The 27,362-nt window shown below is 42.1% G+C and overlaps 1 protein-coding gene across 4 annotated transcripts in view; it reads left to right on the top strand.

Moving 5' to 3' along the window:
- The first annotated feature begins 1,815 nt into the window (after window positions 1–1,815).
- The window catches only part of MME (membrane metalloendopeptidase), a 59,732-nt gene continuing 34,185 nt past the window's right edge, over window positions 1,816–27,362 (top strand). Inside the window, exons 1-7 of one of the 4 annotated variants that reach the window (XM_074834405.1) lie at window positions 1,816–1,931; window positions 14,455–14,624; window positions 16,055–16,090; window positions 23,446–23,607; window positions 25,226–25,306; window positions 26,056–26,151; window positions 26,257–26,375. In XM_074834405.1, the coding sequence (XP_074690506.1) occupies window positions 14,465–14,624; window positions 16,055–16,090; window positions 23,446–23,607; window positions 25,226–25,306; window positions 26,056–26,151; window positions 26,257–26,375 (654 nt within the window). In that variant the 5' untranslated portion in view covers window positions 1,816–1,931; window positions 14,455–14,464. Of the gene's footprint in view, window positions 1,932–11,520; window positions 11,649–12,093; window positions 12,121–14,205; window positions 14,255–14,454; window positions 14,625–16,054; window positions 16,091–23,445; window positions 23,608–25,225; window positions 25,307–26,055; window positions 26,152–26,256; window positions 26,376–27,362 lie in introns of those variants that run through there. The other 3 variants (XM_074834407.1, XM_074834408.1, XM_074834406.1) reach the window with 3 other exon arrangements.

Raw genomic sequence — 27,362 nt, 5'->3', positions numbered from 1 at the left:
GCTCATATAAATCAAGAACAGCTTTGACAGAAAGACTTCTTTAAAGTATGAAAATAAGGAAAAGAATTATATTAGTCCTGAGCATTTCTGAATATTTTTCGGAGGAAGTATTGCTGGAGTGAAGTTCAAATTGTAATTATAACAATATCCTAAACCAAGAAAAATTTAAAGGCTTATGAAAACATGTGGAAATTACATCAACACACTATTGTATTTCATAAGAATTTTTCACAAAATAGATACTACAATTTCCAGCCCTCAGAAATGAAGAATGGATGTCACAATTTTCACACAAAGAAATTTAAACAAATGTATTTTCTAGATCTTCACACATGGTGAGGAGGCGGCAAGAATTGCCATGCACCCAAAGTAAGTAAGAACTGTTATCCCCTGTAAAAATAACTGTCAGAATGTGCTCTTATTAATGTTTGGTTTTCTCTGACCACAGGACCTCTGCTTGGCAAATGCCATCATCACCACCACCAGTGAAGAAACAAGAGACCTAAACCAGCTATTTCTCCATATCCACACCGTAAGCCTGTGATGGCCCCCAAAATAACGCAAAAGCATCTGCACAACTTTCTCTGTGTGTTCCTGTCTCCCAGCCTGGCGTGATTCCAGTTACCAAGCTTGCGCTGCAAAGCGGGGGCTGTGGCAGAACTGGACTCAAGACTTTCCTGAACTCCTTCAACACGGTTACAAGCCTCACTGGGGTTCCTAGGGCCTTGCCATGGCGCAGCACTGAGAGCCACACTGCCATTACCAACTCACTAGTTTCGCTCATGCTACGCCGGGTATCTTTCATCATCATATATAGCACTTCAGATTTGCTGTTCGCTGTTTCTTCTTGGATAGGAAGGGAATACATTTAACTGGTCAACAAACAAACCAGAAGTCTTTTTTCATTTTAACATGGCATTCCCTGGGGTTATCTCCCTGAGAGGGAGAGAATAACAACACACTTCTGGAACGGGCTTGGTGCTTCAGCCAGATTCTCTCTTCTCGCTTCCGCCTGAGTCACTCTCTGATCCCCCAGGCTCCTCCACAGCTGGGTGTCAGATTATTTTGGCTGGGAGTTGTACTTGCACAGTTGGTACCACCTGCTGTAAATTCTTCAGTCCTTGTTATCTCTGCAGCAGCTCTTGGCCTTTCAAAAGCTAATTCAGTGAAGAAAGAGGAAGGGACAGTTTGTGCTTGATGTTTAAACTGCAAATTTGTTTTCCAGATATTCTTCAGATTGATAGTTTTGATTATATTTTAAGAACTCACAGCGTGACACAATGAACTATCCACTCCTCCTGCTGTTGCTATCATTTAAAGGAGGCCAAACTCTGCACTGTTAAGTGGGATGATCAGTGGTATAAATCCAATGTAATGCCACAGACTGCAATGGAATGACTTTACCCGCAGGTGACAGAGCTACTCTGAGGTTGTGTCAATAAGAGAATAAAAGTTCACTGTGCCTCTTTACACAGATAAAACCCAAGCTATTAGGCACAAGGCAAACCTCTTGTATTTTTCTGTTTATCCCACTACTCACAGCAGTCAACAGTTTTAGAAACACGTGTTTTCAGTACTGAGGATGCCATCAGTCAAGCAATGGGGGAGGTAATAGAGACAGTAGTTACAGAAACAGCTGAATTTCTATTCTTATATTTAAACAAGACTTAAACTCACTGTAGCTGCAAGACCTGCACATTCCAAAGGAATGAACCCATTTACACATCAACAAGTGCATTCGGATTGCTGCAGTCAGGAGATACAGGTATGAACCCCAACTGGTCTGAGAGATGCTGATATACATTACAGCTAAAAGAAATTCTGAATTTGAGCCAAGAGCCACATTTCCCAAGTCAAACCCACTGCTAATCCAAAAGCAGATCTGAACAAGTCAAATTTAAAGAAAGTTCTACACTCATTTTGCTGTACAGGTAAGATGACTCATTTTTATTGCTGTGGGGTCTTCTTACAGGGTAGTCATTGAACAAAAAGAAGGCGGCTAATTATGTTTTGGGTATCTTTAACCTGGAATAAAAAATAGCAGGTTTGTGCTACTATGAGAAAACTGACCATTTGTTTTCTGCCTTTCCTTTCCCTTACCCTCCACCCTGTCCAAGATAAAAAGCTTAATCCAAAGCACTGAGATGTGGAGTAGGGAGAATAAAGTATTTTTAGGTTATACGTATTTTGCCCTTCCTCTCTGGAAAGTAAACAACAGCAGGTCATACTTGTTCCCAATTATGAGTAAGAATAAACTAGGACTTTGTAACAAAATAACCTGGCATTTAACAGACACTATCTGATCTCCCAAAAAGATACAGAAAGAACCTTATAAAAGGCAAACAGGTAGGATGGAGGAAAGCAAATACTTCATGACTTTTTAAAAATACAATTATGTATTCAAAGATCAGAAAGTAGCAGTAGCCATATATACCTACAGTATGATGTGTATGTAGTGCCTGGTTAATGTGTATTTTAATATTCATGTCTTATCAAACATGCAAATATAAACTCTCAGAGAAAACACACATCATATGGTTTAAGCCAGCCATGTGTTAGCAAGATAATTTTGAAAACCTATTTCTGCACTTTAAATTATAAAATCTTTGAAACTTTCCTTTTCTCTGCAAAATAAGCATTTTTCTACTTTTCATCTCTCAGTTTTATGTGTAGGGACGCCCCAGTTCAAAATCTTTTCCTGACTAAATAGGTGGTGTCTTTAAAACTTCTTAAGGAATTTAATAGGTCTGGAAACTCTTAGTAGGCTACTAAATCCCCCTATAAATCCTGGCAAGTTCCCAGACTGCCCATTCTCACAGGGATACATGGCCTAATTACAAATCCATTAAACACTGTGAGTTCAAGGGTCTGCTTTAACCATGAAATTATTTGATCCGCCTTACACTAATAGCTTCAGTGAAACAGAGGAGAGTAAAAAAGGACAAAGCCAATAGGAAAATAAAGTGAAAATAGGGTCAGAGAGTAGACAAACTAAAAACATGAGAAAAGTAACAAGCAATCGAAAAAGACTGAGCAGTAAGGGAAATAACCCTCTGAGATAAAGGGGAAAAGCAAATACTGCTTGCATTGTATAGGCTATCCCTTAGCCAAGTGTAAGCAGAGTAAGAAAAGCTGTTATGATGTCGATGTCATGCCACCTCTCAAGGTAAGAGAGGTGTGGGACCAGCCCTGCCTGCTGTACAGCAGGGGCTGCAGCCAGTCGCTGCAGGCAAGCGGGTGTCACTGCAGAACTCCACGTGGCACAGGCCCGATGAAGCCTTTTAAGCCGAATGTAGAGCAGGTATTTGCTCTTATTACACATGCTTAATTTTATGTATGCTCAGACACCTGCAACTGTGCTTATGCGACCAAACACCACACACAAGCACCGAACTAAACAGCCCGATTCCTCAGGGCAGAAAGATGTCCTAGGTCTTGAACTCATCGTCAAAGTTACTACAAGCTTTGCCATAGGCTCAAGTGAAGGATGGGCAAGTCCTCACTGAGACAATCAATAGGGATTTATTTCCCCATTTTCAAATTCACACATACAGAAGCTTCGCCCTTGCATACATTAAGGTAAACTATTATAAACCATTAGGAAAAACTATTCTTTTTCTCTCCCAGGTCTACTATTTGGTGAGACCTAAGAAGGATGGTTTGGAATAGGACAACTCTCACTATGTTCTGACATTTCAGAGTCAGGGCTCTTTTTCCTCTACATTTTCTATACAGTACTCACATTATGCAAGTCTTGTACTTTGCCATTCGGGATTAAGAAAAGACCAAAAAGAGACATTTAAGTCATGGACTTTGTTCAAATTATCTCATTGTCCAGGGACATGGAGCTAGCTAATCTGTGACATTGAAACAGAACTTATTTTTCTTGCAGACTATTTGCTTATGTCATTTGTATGGCGAAAAGAAACTCCAATCTAGGGTGCAAGCAGCAAGAAAAAACAGAAAAATGTGATTACTGATTTGCCACTATGCCAGGCAAGGTGGTATTACTGTTTTATTAAGATGTGGCTGATTGTTTTCCAGTGACCTAGACATTACTTATGAATATTTTTAATCTGTCATCCTAGACATTTCTTTCCTCTCATTTTGAATACCTTCCAGCCTTAATAATCTTCTTGATTGTAACTGTACTCAACACTCACAGCAAACACGGCCTTTAGTGTTTAGCATGTTTATTAGGCTTGCAGTACGTCAATGGCTTCTTGTTTTAACAGAATATGACAATGAAAAGAATCACACCCTTCGGCATGGTATAACCTGATTAGCGGCTGTACCAGCCTTGACATTTTTCCAACCTACTGAGAAAACACATACTTTAAGGATCTGTTCTTCAAAGAGTTTGTATCTCCCGATGATAAAGGCCTCCTCATCTATCAACAATCTAATGTGGTCAACACACGACACAGTTGTGCAGTATTGCAGCAGAATGCTATCTTATACAGAACTCCCCCACAGCACTGCAATGCCTTACTAGTTATATTGAGTTAATAAATAACAATAATTCAAAGTATTGTTGGACAGGATGCTTAGATTTGTGCATGTGAGATAAAGACATAGAAGGCAGGCACAGAAATACAAAAAGAGTCATCACTTTCATCCACTGAAATAATTAATCTTTTTTTCTCTTGCTTCTTTGCTGTACTTTTAATTTTCACACTAAGATACCTAGGAGGAGATATGCACCGTATTTTTCATTAAGTATCGATGACATTCATTACAAGCCTCTAGAGAAAGCAATGAGGTCCATGTTTTTTCCCAGGTGCTGTGGCTCTATGAACTCAGCACCATCTGGTCTCCAAACACATCCAGATAACTATCACACTAGAAGAAAAGGGGACCTTGAAGAGGCAACTCATGAGAGCTCTTCTGAGCGCAAGTTGGCACGTTCAGTTCTGAAAGAGCATTTACACTGTACACTGTTCTCAGACACGCTATACTCAAGCGCCCACATAAAACTTTACGCAGCATCACTCAAAATTTCTAATACCAAGTGCAAGGCAAGTTATTGCCCGGTAACTTCAGACCACTCTCAGAACCTGTTCTGTTACGATGAAAAAAAATAGTCCATCTTTCTCAAGTACCACGGGTAAGTTTTCTTCACCATCAGCGCATTTAGCTACAGCTTTATAACTTGGCTCTGAAACACAAGTTTCAGCCAGCGCCAAGCCAGTATCTGGGTAAGTTATTCTGTGACAACAGAGGCATTTTGGCAGGCACATACCTTTGTGAAGTAGTATCAGGGCTTGGAGAGAGGACTTTGGATGGACAGCAATAATTACAGATCTTTCACACAAGTCCTGAAAGTGCCACCTTCCTGGCACCATGGCTGAAGCCTGTCTCACTGTCCAGGGAAAGCGAGGCATATTTTTCCTAGAGCAAGTTGCCTGTGCTGTCTGGAGGCTGCTCCAGATCTGGGGCTAGGTAGCAAGGCATATGACAAGTCAGTTGATAGTACATAGCTGCTTGTCTTTTGCCATCTCTTTCTCCATTCCATTCCATTCCTCAGCCACTGGGTGCTCTTTAATGGAATGGATCATCTCAGAGACACTCTTTTTTCCACAGAAGTTCTGCAAAGCATGACTTTTAATCTACACTTAATTAATGCTGCCATGACCTCCAGAAAACACCTACCTTCTATCTTAAGTTTCTGAACTATTAATACAAAGAACTGAAATTTGCAATGACTGGTTAATGCATTACCACACCATACTTATTGTACCCTCGCTCACATGACAGAGAAGTCAGAAACACAAACTAAAAGAGAGACAGGACAAGCACGCTGATGGACACAGAGAGCCAGTTTTACTCCTTGCATTAGTGTTTGCACCAACACCAATGCCTCTGGGGACTACGCAACACACTCAGTTTGAACCTTGGAGGAATCCAAAATAGCCCTGTTTTGTATTTCAGTAGAAGTAATTATTTCCCCAAATCTGCTCAAATTCATGTACCCTCCATCAACAACAGGACAGGCCCTTTCATAAACTCACCGCGTGGCTTCTACTCTGAAGGCCTCTGCAGAGCTGAGGAAGGCGGGTCAAATAACAATTCCTGGTCAGCTGAGTCATCTGTGAACTATCAAATGGATCCAAAAACCTGTGCTCCTTTATTTATTGGTAACTTTAATTATCTTGTACAGACACACCTGGCATTGCAATTCAGCTTCAAACGGTGCTGCAGTCCAATGTATTATTAACCTTAATCTCATTATTTAGTTGAATCTAGCTGCTATCATTGAGCCAGGAGAAACATGCGTAATTTATTTTTATTTTAAAACACGTAATTCAAAATATTCTCCACATTCATGGTCCCCATGGATCTCCCTGCCCATGGTTCTCTCTTTGGTCAGTGCTGTTACTGACTCTCCGGCATTTCCTGTAAAAAAGCAACCCCAAAACACATCCCACGTTATCATCTGACTGCCACCACCCAGGCCCCTTTCCTGGCATATTGCTCCACTTCCCAACCACAAGGCTCACTGGCAACCCCAAGCTCTGCAATAAAGGCAAATAGGAAATGACTAGCCCCAGGGCCTAAGAATAATAAAGGTGATGACAATGCTAACAAAACACAAGCAAAGTTAAGGCTTTTGTGATGACATAAGCAACTTCTCCAAAAGAGAAATACATACATTTAAATGTGAACTGCGTTGTCAGCAAAAAGCACAAATGGAGATGTATGGCTGATGGTCTTCCTAATGGCACTAACGATGCCTGCTGAGGCACCACCCGCCACAGCCCCACAGAAGCTCGCACGAAGGGCTCCCTGAGGCGCACAAGGCCTGGGCTGCACCGGGCCGGGCCGCCCTTCTGCTGAGGGATGAACTGCGGCCTCCCGCCCCCTCACCGGAACAACAGGTCCCAGCGGAGCTTGGGCACTCCTCCGAAGGAACGGAATACACGACTGGCGCAACAATTATCGTGTCCGCTGCGGGGGCCCGGCCCCTCCCCGGCGGCGCCAAGCCCGCCCTCAGCCTCCGCCTCAGCCGCCGCTTCCCGCCTCAGCCGCCGCCCCACAGGCGCCCCCTGGCGGCTCCGCCCCACCCGCCGCACGCTTTCCAGAAGGTTCCTGCTCAGCGCGGGCTCCCCGCTTCACGGGCTGAGGTGGGCCGCGGCCTCTCCTCACAGCTGCCGAGCAACCCTCCTCTTAATCTCACCAAATATGTGACGTGGGCAGCAGAATGACACAGTTCCCCTCCGATGAGCCTCACCTGCTAGTTCTAGGGCAAGAACCGTGCCTTGTGGTGGCACACAACCGGGTGAGGGGGGTCTGAGGGCTGCCCGAGGCGAGGCTGTGGGGAGCGCAGCCGCGCTTTGGCGCCCAAGTGCAAACAGCTACTTGGAAACATGGTGTGGTGCTGACTCCTCATGTTTTGCATAGCTGTAGTAGTTTCTGCTGCAGTTATTGGTGGAGTAAAGGCCTTTCTGTGCTTGTGCTCATTTTTTTGCAACGCTGTGGTTTTAAAGTTAACTGTAAAAGTGTAACTAAGCTTTGCACAGTCATATTTGCACGGTGCAGAAAACCTTGTGGTTAATTCATCCAAATTCTGCCTCTTCCCTTTTGCTTCAGTGTTCACATTATTACCAACTTTTCTTCTGTTTGCATGTGTCTCATGCAGTTTTACCTCACTTCAATTTTAACCTGTTTCTTCGACAAAACCCACCATTTTCCCAGTAATGCTCACAACTATGATTGCCAGCATAGCTGCAGAGAAATTCAGGACCCCAAAAAGCCTGTTAGCCTGTGTTAACCAAAGCATTGTGTGTGGCTTTTAGGCATGCTCAAAAACAGCCAAAAAAAAAAAAAAAAAAGCAGCTTTTCAGCCAAGCATTTTATCAGGCTTGCAAACACCTGCAAATCAGTTACACTAGCCTGTCGACTAACAAAGACAAAGCTTTGTAATAGAATACAATTAGACCTGAATAATTTAGGCACTGAAGCAAATTATTTTGAGACCTAGGCTGTTTACTTTCCTGAATGAGAAATTACCCAGACTTGGATTCATCATAAACCTACTGAGAAAAAGTACCCAAATGAGTAAACACTCGGTGTGTTAGACTTTACCATCTAAATTCTCTCACAGCCCAACTGCACTGAACACACATGGGGCCAGGGAGGGAAGGCAGGAGATTTTCCATTTTCTTCTTCTGCCTATGACATAGGACCTGACAGGGAGAAGAGATCAGGATTAAGATGAGCGGTCAAAATCACACAGGCAGCGTTAATGTTGGCAGCTGTTTGTTTCTTGAACGTTGACTTTGTTACTTTGGGAAAGTGAGCTTTCCCAAAAGGAAATACAACAAGTACCATCAACGTTGTTTCATAGCAATGTAAATGAGTCTGGATTTCCTAAATGTCATCCAGAGGTCATATGGAGAATAAGGTCTTACTGTTGTCAGTTTGGCCCAACTGGAGAAAACAATATTGAATGGGTTATTGGCTTTTCTTCACTTGATGAAGAATTCAAGTTGAGCTATTGTGACGCAGTTTGTTTTTCTGAAGGCTGGACAGTGTATCCATTTTTGTATGTTGTTCTCAACTACCTGCGGGCACAGTATTTGGAGCAGCATGCTTTCCTAGCCACTGATTTTTAAGAGATAGTATTCCTATCCCCTCTCAGATTAGTATTGAGCAGAAACCTTTATTTCTCAAGGATACTGATTTAATGACAGTGTGCTCTTTCATTAACTCTTTTTTTTCATTCTCTGACTCTCTAAATCTTATGCTGAGTTTTATTTGGTTCTATAAATCTACCATGTATTTGTTTCAACCTGGTGGTTGTCCATCAGAAGTCCAGAGAACTGTCAGCAGTAGTGCCAGATCCCATTAAATTTACCCCTAAAGGATGAACCTGCAGACTCTTAATCCTGCTGTCTTTCTCACTGACAGCCGTAAGATTACTTGAGCGTAAGACCACTCAGGAAGGTTATAAGGACAAACTATTTATTGTAATCTCTAAATGTGAGGGTTTCATTCTTTTTTTTTTTTTTTTTTCAAATCTGGGGTGAACTTTCTGCTGTCAGTTTGCTTTTTTGTTTCTTATCTCAGCTTTGTGCTATTACAGGACCGGAAGGATGAAGGTAAGAGGAAAGCAAATACTTAGCGTTTGACAGGAATCAGTACAAGCTGTAATCTGCTGTTTGGTTCATCTTGGCATTGGGTGTACACCCTTGCAATCTGTAGGGCATTTCCAGTACTAGAATGAAGCTATAGTTCTCTTATTATCCCTAAAATGATAAGGCATAAAAATGGCCAAATTACACTACTGATCTCATCTAGGAATTTCTAGAAGTTGTTCAAAGGTCAGTGAAAGAAGGAACTTCATGTGTGTGCCACCTACCGAGACACTGTGTTAGCTGAGGCGCTGGGGTGGGTGGCGGGAGGGCAGCGGCGTGTCCCCGTCACGCCGTGCGCGGGGACTGTGGAAGCGGAGCGCGGGGGGCGGTGGGCAGCAGGACAGCCGTCCTGCAGCACTGGCGGGGCTGTGCTGGCCGAAGGCTGTTTCGGCTACAGCGTAGGCCTAGTACGGGGTGTTGTCTCCTACAAACCTGGCTTCTCCGCCTGTCCACGGGAGCAGCGATAATAGGACTTTGCTTATTCTTAGGTAGGATGTTACACTACTGACTTGACAGGAGTTTTCCCTAAGGAATCAGCATTTGACTCACAGATCCTGTAGCTTGCATAGCTACAAAAGTCTAATCCTGCTTCCCAAGCACAAGGTTCTGCAAGAGTGGAAGCCCTCACGCTGCCTGTCAGGCGTGTTAGTCCTCTTTGGACTATTTACAGATTTCCAGTGGAGTTTCTCCCTTTTCTCTCTCTTTGGGGTGAACTAGGCAGTTACAATTTTTTGGTTCACCTAAAATTTTTGAAAGAAATCCTTCTTTGCCATTTTAGTTCAGTCTGTTCACACACATCACTCTACTTTTCAAGCTTTGTTGTAGCTGAGGCTGTACAATGGGCATCTGGTTACATCACATGTATTTTTAATGACTCCTCTATTCTTAAGTTGCTTGATGAGATTCTCTGTTGTTTGTGTCGGGGTGTCTTTAGGCACCGGGTAATGTCAGGACTGACCTGCAGGAGGAGATGGCTTGTTCTAGTAACTGGAACAGAACTCTGCAAGAATTAATGCAGGAAAGGTTGAAAGTGAGATCTTGATATTAACTTGAACGCTGATTCTGGAAAGGATATCATCAGCATTTCCCCCACTCCTGCCTGTAAGAAAATTCAGTATTTTTGTTCTCTAGACTTTCTGAAATGTTTTTCTTGCCTATTTTTGGTACTTCTGTTGCCTTTTCCCTTCAGTGAATAAAATCTCATTTGTTCTTGTTCCTTCTTCAGATGTGCATTTTGCAGAAGTGCTTCATTTTTACAGCGACTGCTCAGTTAACACCTTATCAGCCTCCCCTCTTCATTGCATCTGCTCTGCAGATCATTTGCTGTGCAGTTCTGTAAAGAAGTCAGCATTCAGTTCCCACCTTTCTTAGGGAGGAGGAAGGTTGCCCCCCTCAAGCTGCAGATATTTTAGTGTGTGTAGCTGGTAATAAAAGGTTTCAGAAATTGCAGCTGCCATTTCTGCCTCAGAGGTGATAAAGGTGGTTTTAGGAAGGCAGCAAAAGTGAGTGCGATGTCTGGTTTGAGCGAGAGGAGTGGCAGCAACTCATAGTGCTGCTTCTGATGTTTGCTGATTTATTCGTAAAAATGAAACTTAATGAAAATTAAACTTAGTAAGAACGAAACAAATATCTTTTGATATTTGGTTGGCTGGGAAATCTTACGACAGAGCTCGGAGCTGCCTCTCCCTGCAAGAAGTCACAGCTGTCTCCCTCCCGAGAAGGAATCACTCGGTGCCTGAGGATGTAAGACCTTGCAGAGCTTTATGCGACTGCAGGAATTCCACAAAGGCGAGGAGCCCGCACGGGAGCTCCCAGCCTCGCAGACAGGCAGCCGCTAACCTTCCCCGTGCCACATTGCCCTTCTCTGGAACCGGCTGGGGACAAGTGGGGAGCCGGGGTGTGGAGGGTGGGGTGGGGGGGAGGCAGGTGCAGGCTGCCCTCGCCCCCCAGCTCGGCTGGCGCTTCGCTACGGCCTCGGCGCCTTCCGACCCGGGAGGGAAGGGGGCAGCCCCGGCCCGGGAGGGAAGGGAAGGGGGCAGCCCCTTCGGACACAGCGCTCCCCCGCACCGCCGCTCCTTCTCCCCCCTCTACCTCCGCGGAGGCTCGGCGAGGTGCGGAGCGCGGGTGGCCGCTCTCGGGGCGGAGGGGGGGGCTTGTTTGTTTGTTTCCTGCCCCATCCCATTTTTATGATCGCGAAGAGGAAGAAGCCTTCAGGTCACCCGCAGAACTGCTCGGCCGGCAGCCCGCGGACGAGGGCTCCTCTGACTGCCGGCGAGCGGGGAGCGCCCCGGGCGTTGATGTCCCGGCGATGCCGGCGCCCCGCGTCCCCGCCGCTGCCCGCGGGCGGGCCGGGCGCTGAGCCCCGCCGGCGGCCGCCCGGCGCCCCGCCAGCCTAGAGCCTGCGCGCCGCCTTCCCTCGGGCCCCGCGGGGCACCCCGCGCCGCCTCCGCCCGGCGCCGCTCGGGGATGTACGTGGCGGCCCCGCGGCCGGACCCCTCCGAGCGCCAGCCGGTGAGTACAGGGAGCGGGGGGCGAGCGGGACGCACGGACGGGTCCGCGCGGGGATTTCTGCCCCGTCCCTAAGTGAGGAGCCGCCCCAGCCTGCGCGCTCCGGGCACCGGGGAAGTTGGGTCTCGGGGGGCGGCGTGCCCCGGGGCTCGGCCGTGGCTCCCCGCACCGGCACGGCGGGGGCTGCACTGCCCGGCGCTCACCCCGCGGCGGCCCCGGCCCCGGCCCCGGCCCCGGTCCCGGCGGCCCCTCCCCGCCCAGGGGGGCCCCGGCGCCACCCAGTGTTCTTGGGACGTGCTGCATCTTCTGTGGGGACCACGCTGAGAAGCGAGTCAGCCGCGAGCCGGTCTTTAACATACCCCTCCCAAAAAGCTAATGCCACCTCCACCAGGATGGGTCAAGCAGTGTCAGCCGTCTCTTGTGTCTGAGCTTTAGTAGGCAGAGTCGAGGGGCTCACAGAAGCACTAAGAGAAACGTAAGAAAACCATAAAACCCAGGCTTATAGCTGCTTAAATGACACTTTTGCTGTGCTTGCACGTCAAGAAGCTTTTACCTGGCGTTCGTTAAGGCAGATGGGATGAGTTCTCTAAATAACTAGAAGTAAAAATTAGCCAGTGGGATGCCTTGAAACATGAGGAACGCTCCTGCAGGAACAGAAAGATTGTCTCACTTGGAAAAACTTAGCCGACTCTAAGGAACAGATTTGCACATGAAAGGTATAGTGTTTCTTGCTGCTCTAATGAACGGTGCTTTCAGTGCGCTAAAGACCCCATCGGAAGATAAGCATCATTGCTTAAACAGGGCTCCAGGTATTCAGAGGACTCTGGGGACTGGTCGGTATTTAGTCAATATAAATAACATTTTTTTCTGCTGAATATGACTGGAAGTGAGAAGGGTAGAAGGGTTAATTTCCTTTTCTATTATCTATGAATTTATAGCTCACAGTTAATGCAGGGCGAATTTCTCCACATAGCTTTCTTTAACGTGGTTCAGTGGGATTTCAGTCCTCTGTCTCAGAAGTCGCTTGCTGATTTGACCAAAAACCTACTTTTCAAAGAAAAAGAGCAGCTCATGGTTGTAATAGTCCCTATGGATTTGGAAAGACAGAGGCTGGGCAGACCTTGCAGGATTGCAGCCTCCTGAGCAATAAGCAACCTGTGATTCTGGCACTGCCAGCCACTTCAGGCACCTTGATGTCCAGGGAGTAGTGACAGAAGGGGAGATGAGACACACTGAAATAAAACATTCTCTCCTTCACTTAGAGAAACAGTGTGATGGTGTCCAAGGGTCCACTGAGACAGGTATTGTGTAAACACGTGGAACACAAAATCTCTGTTTACTCAGGTCCATAATACTGAGTTATTTGACATCTTTATTAATAAACATACACACTTTAGTGGCAAGTTTTTGCAGTGGAGGAGTTGGCATTCTGGGTGAGGTGGACATCAAACAGAGGAGGAGATTGCTGGAAACTAAGGAACAGGAATCAGGAAGAAACAGAAGGTCCAGAGGAAAAGCAAAGACTGGATTCTGAAAGATTGTAGCAGCTTGAAGAGACAAAGATGAATACAAGCCAGCAATACAGTTAAACCAGTTTAAAATAATTAAGTTTAAGTCTTAGACTTGAATGGATGCAGAAACTGGGAAGGGTTCCTCTACTGCTGTTACACCCACTTCCAGAGTGTGGGGAAAAAAGGGTGTGATGAGTACAAGAGGACTCGAATGCCCTGACCTGCACCACTGGTTGACCTTGTGAGGGGTCTGGTGAATGCAGGAGTTTCCATTATTTATCCCAGTGGAACTCTCATATTCTTCCCCACTGAATGGAAAGGGCGTGTACTCTATCTGTGGAGGTAAAGATCCCCAGGAAATGCTGTGAAGAGAAACTGTTGAGTTTTCATTGTGAAATGCTGAGAAATACATTGCTGTAGGTAGAGGAATTTGAATCTCTGTCAGCAGAGGAAAGTCTGGCCCGAAATACATGGCAGCAGATGAAGAGAGCAAAGACCTGTAGGACAGCAGTACTGCAAAAGGTGGCCAGGTGATCTCTGAAAAGCCACAGAAATACAATTGTAAAATCTCCTATTGCATACACATTCCACGAGTGAACGTGAGTCCATTCGCGCTCCCACCAGTTTTGCATGGATGTGTTGTAGTTACTTCTAATTTATAGTGTTCTAACCTCAAAAGAGAGGACTCGGTCACACTTCTTTAAAAATTACTGTGAAGACTCACTGTTTTCAGTGTGAATTTAACAGGCTCCCAGCAGAGCCTGATTTTTTTTTCTTTTTTTCTATTTTTAGAGACAGCTGTAAAGCTGTAGTCAAGAATTGCTTACATAATATTTTAAGAAATGACAGCGAAGCACAATGGCATATTTTGACCTTTGGCATCAGATAAGTAATTGGCAGATTAGGTTAATTTTTATTCAAGCAGAGAGACTTGCTTTTTGCTTGCTTGTGAACTCCTGTACCATCATACAAGATTAAACCACGCGGGTACATTTTAAAAACAGGTTTTGGTTTACTGGCCTCCCTTTTGTATTTGGTGGCTTCTTCCTGTGAAAGAAGCCCACTCTTCTGTTCTCTGTAAATGACAAGTAGTGCATGGTACGTACTTGTGTGTGTGTGTGTATACGTGCACGTGCATGAGAAAAGGAGAATTTTTAATTTCATGACAGACATTCTAGTAGTGTTACAAATAATTTGAAAACTCACCCAAAGAAAACATCTTTGTACTGTGCAGCTGAGGAGCCACTTTCAAGACCTCAGTGTAAGTCCTCCAGTGAATCTTCCCTTTTCCTTTTCAGACGCTGGGTTATGGGCAAGTCAGAAAGCCAGATGGATATAACTGAAATGAATACTCCAAAACCAAAGAAGAAACTGCGATGGAGTGGCCTGGAAATAGGGCTCGCTGTTGTAGTGATTCTGCTAGCTATTGTGGCCATCACAATGATAGTTCTGTATGCAACATATGACGGTGAGTGCACTTAAACTGTCTCTGAATGTACAAATACTTATGAATATAAAAGTATTTTAAGGAATTCTGAAAAAATATTTTAATAAGTAGAATCCAGTTGTTTGTATATAGTAAAAAAGAAAAAATTGAAATTGTACTATATTAAAATGTTGCACTAGAAAAAACTGTGTTGCATGGTATATATAGCTGCACTACATAAAACATTAAGAAAATAAAATAATGAGGTCAGCTCAGAATTATTTGCCTGATAATAGAAAATTTTACCTCACCCAATGTATAAAATTAGATGACTAATAGCTGCTACATCATAACCATATTTCATATGTATGTCACTAGACGATATGACACAATTATCTGAAATGTAAAGCTGCATCCACACTTCTTATTGCTGGGCACCAACACAAAACTGCTTTTTTCCAACAGGGACTCTATAAATTAATTTGTTCATGCAAAGTTGTGGTAAACACAAAACATCTGCTTGTTCTGCCTTAGCAGTACTTCTGTTTGTAATTAATGCTTCAGTAAGCAAAAAACTACAAAGTACAACACTGCTGAAGAAAACCAAGCTACAGTGCTTCCTCCATATTCCTGTATATCTATGAAAATCCTAGTTTTTCATTTTACAGGCTGTTGCAGCAAGGACTCTTAGTGAGTGTACTCATATTAAGATTCAGCAGCCATACCAAAATATTTGAAAATAATTCCATTCATGGTAAATAGCCTGATAATTTTTGGAAAATATAATATAGAGAAGCTAAAATTTCCATTTGGGGTCAGACTAGAATGTTTCCTTACGCTGGAAATGAAATGCTTTGTTTCATTTTAAAGTACTTAATAATTTTGTTTAAACTTTTAATTATAGTCTAGTTCAATTATGGAATGGAAAAATGCCATTCTGAAATGAAAAATAAAAAAATGTTTTACTTCTGAAGTTTCAGAAGGAAACAATTTCATGTTCCTGAGACTTGTATTTTGTTTAGAAGACTTCAGAGTGAATGTCTCAGAATTTCCAATTAATTCCTCCAAGATCTTTTAGTCATTGAAGGGTATTGCTAAATTCAAACTGACTTTGCAACTGCCTTCAGTCCATGTGCTATTTTTTTCTCAATTTCTTCCTTGTTATGAAAATTATATTTTGCCCACCTCTAATTGACTGACAGGACATTTTCCTCTGATGACTACAAAAATTCCACATGATGAGTGACTAGCACTGAATGACCCTAAAGGGATGAACGTGATGGTAACTTCTTAGAGCCTCATCCTATAAATATGAATTTACTGAGTGTGAAGTGTCCATTCATCTTTATCCCACTGTATGCTGCAATTAAATGCAATTCTAAAGTGACTGTCAATGAAAATAATATTTACAGTAGCTGTTATTATATTGACATTCAGTAAAGAATTAAGAATATGATTGTATCCTCTTTTAGATGGGGTTTGCAAGACATCAGACTGTATAAAATCAGGTAAGAATGAAAATGTATACCTTTTAAATGAATTTATATGTTTTTAAACAAAATTACCACCATGTAATGTTGCCATCTAACTGCAGACAAGTATGGCACATTGAGGCATGGGATCTGCTAACCCAAATGATCTTCTTAGCATATTTCTTCTACAAATGTAAAATCTTGTGATGTGATATTGTCAGATCTTACAAAGTCATCAGGGTCTGGCTAGTTTAAGACTTAGAAACAGACTCTCCAAAGAATGCCTCCAACTTCAGAAAATGCTTTAAGTGAGTCAGAAGATTGCTCTTCCCCACATGTCAGAATTCAATTCTCCCAAGTCAGAATTCAAGCAGAGGCTATGTCTCTGGGGGTGCATAAAAAGAAAGGCTTGATCACTGATAGCCATTAAAGGTGCCATTCTGCTGTTGAGGAGATGCAATATTAATCTTCACGTCCAGAAACAATTCCAAATTTTATAGGGTGACAAGCTAACTTTATCCTTCATAAAAACTGCATAAAAACCTTTTCATTTACAACCTTGTCTGAACTCTGCTAGAAGGCTACTAAAATGCATCAGAGAACTGCTGAGTTCCAGACTATATATCCTCTCGTAGTAGGTGAAGTGGTAGTTATCCATGCTCTCCCTTTCCCCTCACTTCTGGTTCTCTTACCCTCTCTGCTTTCTTCTCCAGATCAATTAATGCTGGTTTCCCTTTTTTTGCCTAATTTACTTCTAAATGTCCTCATTCTCTTTATAACACTTGCTCCACCTCATTAATACAGACTGATCCTAGGCTCGGTAGCAGCCTCTCTCTCTCATTTCTCAAAAGAAAGGTGTACTTAGCTGGCTGTGCCAACATACATTTCAAAGGGGCTCCATGCCAGATCTGCCCTGCTTTCCCCTTTCACACCATTTTCCGTGGTCAAACAGTTGACAGTTGCAGCAGTCTTTTCCAGGCCAGGAGGAGAGCCTTACATTGCCAGTCTATAATCACCTTGGTATACCTGTACACCCCTATAGCAGCTCTCTTTTGATTATGTGTTTTTTTGGGAAGCTTCTGAAGATGGGACCCCTGAAATCACTCTCTTTCTGGCAGGCATTCCTCTTTTGCTTTCTCCACCCCTGTAGAATAACTTGGCCACACAGTTCACAAAGGCTGTGGCCCAGTCACAAAGGGTGGCAAGAAATCTGAAATGGAAGCTCAGGACATGGATCGTTTCCCAGAACCCACACCGTGACCTTGCAGCTTACCAAGCAAACATCTTGCATTTTGTTCAACCTTGGTAACCTCCCATTGAAAAGCACCATAAACATTCTAATATCTGTGTGTTATCTTCATGTCAAGTGGAACTCGTAACTTCTACGTAGATTCTGAACATCATGACTGGCCCCTCTGGAAGTTAAGAGAAAAGACAGCCCTAGGAGAAGCCAGAGAGCCAGTACGTCAGTAGGAGACATAGGAAAGGTGGTGAGGAGTCATAAAGGATTTGACAGTCAACATGCAAGAAAAATATATGTGCTTGCAAGCAAAAGTGTATGTAATTTAAGTACAGTTGTTAAGGAATCTGAGGTACATAGCACCCCATGGGAGGCTTCCAAAAGGTTTTGATTCATAGGCCCCATTTAGATTTGCAGACATGCCACAAGCAGCATAGAAAGGTCATTATATTGGTTTCCTTACTTCCATGGGAATGCTCTTTTTAGGTGTCATTTTAGTAGCCAAAGTAGCAAGGGTAGTTGCCCCCATACCTCAGTCCTGCTGGAGTCATCCACTGGTGAAGCCCCAGTGCAGTCCACTGTCCCAGTAACTGCAGATTGTCATCAGCACAGTCCAAGTACCTTACAAGATTTATTTCAGGTGGTCATCACTGTCTTGTAGTTACACTTCCGAGGGGTTTTTCTGCCACCAGGAAAGCTCATGCTGTGGTTTGAAAAATGATCAAACTAGTTATGTAACTAACTATGTAGTTATTTTTTTTAATCTCTGAAGATGCTTATTTTCAGCTAAATATTTATGCGTATCTGTTAAAAAGAAGTTCAGATAGGCTACGTAATGATGAATGGACTCAGAAAGGAAAAGCAGTAGAAGGTTTGGAGAAATAAGGCATAATGTAAACTGAAGATCTAGCAAGAAGAGGCTAAATGAATTAAGCAGAGTAGTTTTACTTTTATGCTTCCGTTAAGAGATTTAACAGCATGCAAATATTTAAGGGAATAAATAAACATTCTTACTGAATGTTAAAGTCTCAATGCAGAAATAAAGTTGTAAAAGGATTACAGTAAGGACATTGATGGGGAAGAATGTCAGGCTTACAAAATAACATAACAGGGTGAAGAAGGTGCATTTTTTAAAAATATAAATTGCCTCAATTCAACAGAGATAATCATGAAATATAAAATGAGAAAAAAGGGTAGATAGACTAAAATGTCCCCAAAAAAGAAATGTACAGTGTGATTCTAATGTCATAATCTCTTTTCATTTTTCACTAAATATGGCTTTATTTTATTCACACATTTATCTCATTTACTCACAATCATTTGCCCCGTATTCTACAAATTGTCTAGTTCAAACATGGAAAGAATAAGCCCTAAAGCAATGGTGAGAAGTCAGTCTCAAAACATGTAAAATGCCAGGGCAGTGCTATAATTGTATTCTGTGGAAGTGTTTTCTACTGACAGAAAAATGAGCTACGGCACATCACAGAGCTTTTCTGTAATCCACATTCTGCTGTCCCTATATAGGACACGAAAATGGATCCACTGCAGACAGGGGAACTACTCTTGTGAGTAACTACTACTGTGCGTGCAAGAACTGCACACTCCAGCCTGGAACACATAAAATTTACAACTGGGCAAAAGATAGCTTTTGTATTTTACCAGGTAAAATACATATCGTACTGTAAGAGTCCTGGGAGGCAACCAGGGTATCTGATTAAATTATAATCTTTATAATTAAGTTTTAGCTGTGGGGGTATACCTCAAATAAGATCTACACAGATGCAAAAGCAATGGTGTCAAACTGAACACTTACTTCTGACCATATTACAATCTATAGCATTAGCAGGTGTTTCTACCTGGCAATGGGCAATTCCCAGAGCAGCTACAAATCTGGTTGGTCTCTTAGACTGTTGTAGCAAGGAAATCTTGCAATGCAGGAGGCAGTTAGGATCAGGGAGCCCCACACGCACTTTGGATGCGCTAGCCGCTACAGAACTGTCAGCTCCAAATGCCACATCTGTCTGTAAATGCTGTCGAATGGAGAGCTCTAAGCAAAGTTGGGAATGACCAGTTTGAATTTTAACTGGGTGTTTATTAACTGAGCCAGGATTTCCATGTCCCACCATTTAAGGTAGAAATTGCTATAGAAGTGTTGGGCTTTCTCCACACTTACATGGCCATTAAATGAAATATAGTCAGATTATGCAAAGGGGAGGCAAGTGTTGGTAAGGACATAATTACCTAGAAGACTTGCTCGATGAGGTGGTCACTACTGTGAGTGGGCTCTTGGCTCCAGAAGCAGAATGCTGTGAGTCAGGAGCCCAGAATGGTTAGCTGGCATCTGCTCAGGCCTTCGGTGCTCCAAGAGCTTCAAAATTAGTTCAAAGAGTTTGTCGGAATTATATAATTTAATAACAAAATACATTAATAATAAAAAGATGCAATGTAAAGTGCTTAAACCACAGAAATAAACTGTATTATTGCTGTCTAATAATAATCTTACTGGGATGAACCTACAAGTTTAATATTACTTCAAATCAGGATTTCATAACAGTTCATCTTTAGTTTGGCTGCTTCTTTCAGACCATGTAGGATAACATACAGGAGAAGTTAGATAGATACAGATAGAAAGCAAGAAGTATTAACTTTGGAAAATTTATTGTGGTCTTTCAAGAAATGTAATTAGGAATAGACATTAAGTGAAATGGTAATGCCTTACACCAGAACTGACCAATACTGTGGCAGGTTTTTGCAATGAATTTCAATATTTTGCAATAGTTACAAGCCACTAACAAAGAATAAAGTGAAGATACAGACAGAATTTATAGCACATTTAATAGAGGACCTTCAAATAAATGACCAGAAGAAAAAAATGTAATGACAATTCAATTGGTTATACACAGGGTAAAATATCAGTAACTGCATAATAATGTTATCAAGGTTTGTGAAATCCACTGCAGTGTAGCAGGTGAAGATACCATGTATTTTGGTCATTTGAGCATTTTTCGAATAAGCTGACATACTCTCTGCTAACGTTCCTGAGCTCAGACAGTACAGGCTGATGAGAATAGGGAATTTTGATCTCTCTCATATCAATTTCGCCTAGGTAAGCATATTGTGTTTCTCCTATATCCTCCCCAGGTCACTGGTTGTTCTGTCAGCTTATATTACTTTATTTGTAAGCTATTAAAGCAACAACTGGCAATCAGGAACACAACAATAAAATTAATCATTAAAAGTAATTGAGATAAGACTCTACATTCTTCAGTGACAGAAAATTGAATAAACAAGTGAGAATATGAACAAACCCAAACTGATTCATCAAAACAATACTGAGGACTAGTGAAAAGTGTATCATGGAATATCTGTATTTGTAGATATATGAATTAACCTGTATTAGAATTAAAATAGCAAAATATTCATCAGTCTCACACTTCTTATTTCCAGAGCAAAAATGTCTCAGTGTGTACAGCCATGAACTTACCATAAAGCTTCTTTGGGCACAAGTATCAACTTATAAATAACTTAGAGCATGGTTAGGATTCTGTCCAGCCTGATTGGTGTCACTGACTTGGAAGGGGCAATTCATGTGTCATTATTCTTCTCAGTTTGGTTGCTAAAAAAAAAAAATCACATTTCATTGATTTTCATATATCCATGGTATCAGCCAAATAACAAATGGTCATCTTGGGGTTCAGATGTGCAAGTTACACTCTTGAGGAGAGTATTCTTCAGGATAATACTTAATACATGTATTTTGCATCAAGCCCTAAGTGAAAGGTTACAGTTCCCATGACTGAGCTCTGTTATGTTTGCAGGATTTAAACCTCAAGTTTTGATAAAAGTTGATTAGCTAATATTGGCTAGCCTGGAGTTTACACCAGAAAAGTTATGATAGATGATTATTTTTGTGTGACAGCAGTAGGCAAGGAAGATTAAAGAGATGCTAATTACAAATACAGCAACCTGATTCCACAGTTAAAGCAAGGTTTGATATTACATAGACTGTTAATAATTTCTCAGATTTACACAAGATGTGGGTTTCTCCTGGGTTTTGGTTGTTTTGTTGGTTTTTTTTTCAAAAGTGACAAGACAGTGGCTAAGAGCCATCTTTTCTTAGTGTCAGAGGATTTCTCTATCCTACCGTTACTTTTTGGCAGGGCTGGCACACTGCTCTGAATGAGCCGGCTGTGGTATCCGGTCCTGGCTACTAAAGTCTTTGTGGCTGGACTAACACATGCCAAGATAATCCACGGGACAGTGTTACCCTTCAGGTGCTGCTCCAGCCTAGCAGAGAGATTCACAAGGATACCCTTAAAACAGGAGATGTTAGTAATAATTAGCAATCTTCCTCTTTCACAGCAAGTTGATGGAGCTAGGACAGGAATAAAGTGCACCATTCAAAACATTCCTCTTCCACTAAATGAAATAGGACAAACCAGATGGAAACAAGTACCAGAGTTGACACAATCACAGAATAGTTGGGGTTGGAAGTGAGCTCTGAAGATCACAGAGTCCCAACAGCCCTGCTTAAAGCAGGGTCAGCTAGAGAAAGTTGCTCAAGATCTTTCCAGTCAGGTTTTGATTATCTCCCAGATGGAGACTTCACAACTTCCTTGGCAACCCATTCCACTGTTTGACCACCCTTACAGTAAGAAGTTTTTTCTTAAGGTCAAAAGGATATTTTTTTTTCCTATTTCTGTATGTGCCCATTGCCTCTTGTCCAAGTTTACGGGCAGAGGGGAAATCTCTTGCCCTAACAGACTTGACAGTAGGACTAGATGCTTGGCTTTGTCAAGAATGGGTAAAAAGCAAGTGTCAAACTTAGTAAAAACATGACTGAATTTCACAATCTCTGGCTGTTGGCATGATCCTGTATCCTTTCAAATTGAAGACAGCCTGCCACTGACTTTAGAAGGAAAAGAATCAGGTGCTAGGCATTGTACCTATTTCCGCAGTGGATTTTATGCTACTGAAGCAGTCTAAAATTGAAAATGTGTGTGTTCGTGGATTTTTCCATCTTACAAGCACTAGAACATTGTAAAACCATCAGATGTTGACCTCAAATATAACACTGTTAAGCCAACTGAAGGTCCCAAGGAAAACGAGGAGAGGGGAGGAGGCAAGTCAACAATAAATACTGTAGCCTGTCTATCCATCTCTCATTTCCACCAGCATAACAGACATGGAAAATATTGAAAGTACTGGAGAAATAACTATAAATATTTGACTCACCCATTGGGAGGAATGAACAGTTGAAATCACAAGCCTCATCATTTACTAAAAATAATGTCTGAAAAATGGGAAGGATATTCAGTATCCTGGGAAATTCAGAGGTATCGCTAGCTCTTGTTTGACTCCTAGCATCTCTCCTTCCTGTGAGACTTTGTGCTAGAACACTAGTGGTGAAAGCAGTCTAGGTGGAAGAGGAATACAAAAAAAGAAAAAGCACAGAAGGTTTATGAACAGTAGCTGGGAAACGGTTATCAAGGCATCAGATTTTACTAGAGAATCCCATGTCACGATCAGTCAGTGACCAGATAGTCTTTGACAAGCCACTACAGGAGGGTCAATAGGGATAGCAAGAGGCAGTATCAGTTCTAGAATTAAACGTGGAATAGGTCTAAAAAAAATCAGTGTAGATTCAGGAAAGCATTAATAGGAAAGCTTTCTTGACAAGAACTTAAACAGTACAACAAAGTCATTATTTTATTGAAAGACTGGATTCAGCTGAGCCTCTATCATACTTAATTACTTAAATTACATTACAGTGGACACTTAACCTCTGATATGTCTTGTGCTTTTAATTTCTCTTTTCACCACATTTCAATACAAAGAAGTGTAAGTCAGGAAATGAAACACCTTACATTTTATTTAAATCCAAGCAAGCACTCACAGGGAGTAGGAACATTAGTGAGTTTACCTATCAGTAAACACAGGCAACAGAAAAGTGTATAAGTTATGGGCAGTAAAGAAACAGTAATTCATTGTTCACTGACTAGTACTTTGTTTGTTCTAGAACATTCAACTAGGCTTGAGCCTATTCTAAACTAAAGGAAATATATTTATGACTTCCCTCTTCAGAGCAAACAAATACATTCATTTATTTTCTCTAAAGATTCTGTATGCCTTGATTTGTCCCATATTACAGCAGCCCGAATCCTTGAGAACATGGACACCACTGCAGAGCCTTGTAATGATTTTTACCAATATGCCTGTGGAGGATGGCTTAAGAGGAACGTCATTCCAGAAACCAGCTCCCGTTATAGTAACTTTGACATTTTAAGAGACGAACTAGAAGTTGTTTTAAAAGGTCAGTGGCGTTTATGTTTGTGGACTATATAAAGTTTCTTCTCTGGCTGACATGTTATCCTAATAAGATGCGGTTGTCTAGCAAAGCTTAAAATACTACCAGATATTTCAGTTTCTTTGTGTTCGGTTCAGGAGAAATCTACCACAAACTGTTTGCTTGGAGAGTGCTGTGGAAGGTATGCTGTTGTGTCTGACACTGGAGTGGAGCTGACCAGACCTGACCTTTCTGGTATCTGGACTCTGTGTGCTCATCTGCATATTATAACTGAAATCCATATCATTACCCTCATGCACTAACAATAGCAGCCAAGCTAGGTGAAGAAGGGAGGTCTGCCCGTGGGCCACTCAGCTGAAATGCTGGAAGTTGGTTGCTCTCTGGCAGCCCTATGTCCTGCATATCTGTATTTCATCAGCTAAATCCCAGAGCAGGCAAGCAATTTTCTAACTAGTCACATCATAAAACTTAAAAATATTCCTTTTTCCACAAAATGTAATGGTGTCAAATTGTCCTTTTTCAGGCGAAAATAACAGAGTCAAAGAAGTCAGTTTATACTCATGAAACATTCTCCAAACCACTCTCTCCAGACTCAATATGCTCTTTTTGCTTTGCATATCTCCTGGTTTTGCCAGGTTTGCAGTTTATGGATGCCACGGGCTCCTTAGGCTTCAGTTTCTGTGGAGCAAAGCAATTGTAAAGTAGTAACTGGAGCAACTGTAAAGTAGTGGCAAGAGTGGGCTGCCCCACAAGCAAAGGCAAGCCAGGAGCTGACTGTGACTCGGAGCAGGCAGGGACAGGGACCTCACAGACAAGGGGCTCAGCCCCCAGGACCCACACCAGAAGAGCAGAGCAGGTCCAGCAACAGCAACCAGGTTGAGCCAACAGCCTCATGGTCACCAGACAAGTCCATAATCATGTGGCAGGGCTGCAGGCAAGGCAGGCAGGCAAGGCCAGGCTCAGCAAGGTACAAGGCCAGGTTCAGCATCCCTACAAGAGTGTGGGCAAGGACCATGGGCAAGAGGCTGGCCTGGGCTGCTGCTCCTGAGCCAACAGGCATAGGCTGCACAAGTGGAGGCACCAGATGAGCCTTCTCATGGCTCTTTCTTACCATTTAGCTGTTTTCACAGCAGTATGATCCATGGTCACACAGCTGTGCTGTACCAAAGCAGACCTTGAGCACAAACAGCTGAACTGGCTGCAGAGAAGAGATTGCCGGTTAGAATTACAGGAAAAGATGGTTACAGGCTGGTCAGTGCAGTTAGAGCCTGCTGGTACACTCAAGGCCCTGACAGCAATTCTCTTCACGCAGTAGCTTGGTCACCTAAAAACTGTCCCTGAAAAATCAGAGCATTTGTATTTTGTCAAGAGTGATCCACAGAGGATCTACGTGACTCCTTTACACTCAACATGCCAACACAGACAGATGTAATTGCAAGCCATATAATCTCCAGAGCTTTTTCCCCTCAGCTTTTGAAAAGCAAAGCTTCCCTGGAATTTAAGATGGACATGGAGTACTTAGTGTCCACCCTCTGGTCCTCAGAATGGTATCCACTATAGTTCCTTCAGTATCTTTCAAAAAAAGATCAGGTATTAAGAACTATTTGCTGTCTGTGTGTTTCAGATGTCCTCGACACACCAAGCAGTAATGATATAACAGCAGTGCAGAAGGCAAAAACTCTGTACAGATCGTGCATAAATGAAAGTAAGTGTCTCCTGAATTTATTGCATATAGGATATATAAATATCCAAAGAATCCCATCTTCACAGTCAGATATACCTATATCCTCCTACTTTCTGTGCATAATTTTTCAGAAATTCTTTGTGAAAACTAAAATGTATCCATTCTATAGAGACAAATAAGAATGTCAATAGTAAAATTAGCATTGTATCTCCTCTTTTACTAGCTTTGATATTTTAGGTGAGATTGCACTAATCTTCAATTACTAGTTTGCTGCAGATATTTAAACTCAAATCATTTCAGTTAAATGTGAGTTAACTTATTTTCTGGAAATTATGAGGGATGAGGTGAAAAATAACTGGCATACCAGGCTTCTAGAAAGATGGGGAGATCACTTATTTCAAGAATTTGAGCTAGATGCTGCCACTAGAATGAGGAGCAGTAAGACAGTTAGCAGTGCCTCCTGAATCACGTTTTTATAGTTTCTATAATGTTATTAGTACTTCTCAAAACTATTATTTCAAGCTATCTGCAGAGTGAAAATACAATAATTCTTCAATGTCATGATCACAAGGATTTGCATATGATGTTTGCAGTCATGACTGAAATGTTTTCAAATTAAATGTTAAAGCACAGTCATACATCAGAGCATACTCCTATTGTGGAGATGCTGAAAACTTACTTCTCAGCTTCATTATTCTGAACTCATTATAATAGTATAACATTTGTGTGTTTTAAAATGTCACGGTAACTCATTTTATTTTTTCCAAAAGCTACCATTGATAGCAGAGGTGGAAGGCCTTTAATCAGCTTATTGCCAAATGTATCTGACTGGCCTGTAGCAACAACTAACTGGGATTCTTCCTATGGTAAGATAATCTGTGTTTATTTCCTTTACAGTTAAAATTTCTAAATTATTGTACTTTTCATTGCTTACTAAACATAGAGACTGAGTATACCTTTCATTTGCTTAGGTACTGCTTGGACAGCTGAGACAGCTATTGCACAGCTGAACTCCAGATATGGAAAAAAAGTCCTTATTAACTTTTTTGTTGGCACAGATGATAAAAATTCCACAGCACATATCATTCATGTAAGTCCTCCTTGTTGATCATAAAAGCACAACAAAATAACTAGAAGCATAGACATAAATGTTAACCAGGAGAAACATTAGTGATTTGAATTCTACCAGAGTAAGTTGTAGATGAATTTGTGAATCTATGTAGTTTTCAAACTTAAATTATCAGTTTCACTATGCACTGTTGGTTCTCAAAGTTAACATCTTTGTTCTCTGCACTCATACGCTGTTACTCTCAGTGAGATGAGAATAACAGAGACATACAGACACAATTTATGTGTACACCGGACAGAAGACAGACATGACCTACTTATATATGTATGCAAGCAAATAAGTAAACATGATTCCTTACCATGTACTCAGGCAGAAAGCTCTGTCACCGAAAACCTGGGCTGCGCTCCCAATGGCAGGAAGCCCACAAAGGGGGTTGTGTTTTCACAAGGTGCCGAAGTGCTAACGGGACCTGCAGGCACTGGCACAGATACGGAAGGGGCCAAGGACATTTGAATAAGGAGTTATGTCCAGAGTGCCCTGCCTGCAAACATAAGATGATCTCTGAAAATGGAAAATCCAGAGGAAGACAGTATTACATAGGGTGAATCTGCACCAGTGACTCCTGAGACACAGCAGTTGGGAGAGCAAAGGTCTAATCTCTCTTGTCAATGGGTAGATAGACCTCTGACTGCTTTGTGTGTATGAATTTCAAAGATGCAGTAACTGCCTTGCTTGTCTGTGGACTGTTTTGTCTTCTGTGCATCCACTGTTTTCACACTGGTTATGCATAGCATGTGTCATTCAGCAACAGAAAAAAAAAAAGACCTAAAAGAAAGGCAAAAAGTATAAGGAGAGTGAAAAGAATTAATGGAGGGCAAGAGGATGAGAGAGAAACTCCCCTTTGGCCAGAAGAGAATTTGGCAAGAGTGAAGCATCAGCGACCTGTAATTGACAAAAGAATAGTACAGTGCTGTGCCATTTTGTCCTTAAGCACTTTTTAATTTTTAT

The sequence above is a fragment of the Strix aluco genome, chromosome 9 (genome assembly GCF_031877795.1).
Source record: "Strix aluco isolate bStrAlu1 chromosome 9, bStrAlu1.hap1, whole genome shotgun sequence".
Lineage (NCBI taxonomy): Eukaryota > Metazoa > Chordata > Aves > Strigiformes > Strigidae > Strix > Strix aluco.
This window is presented reverse-complemented; position numbering and strand designations above follow the sequence as displayed.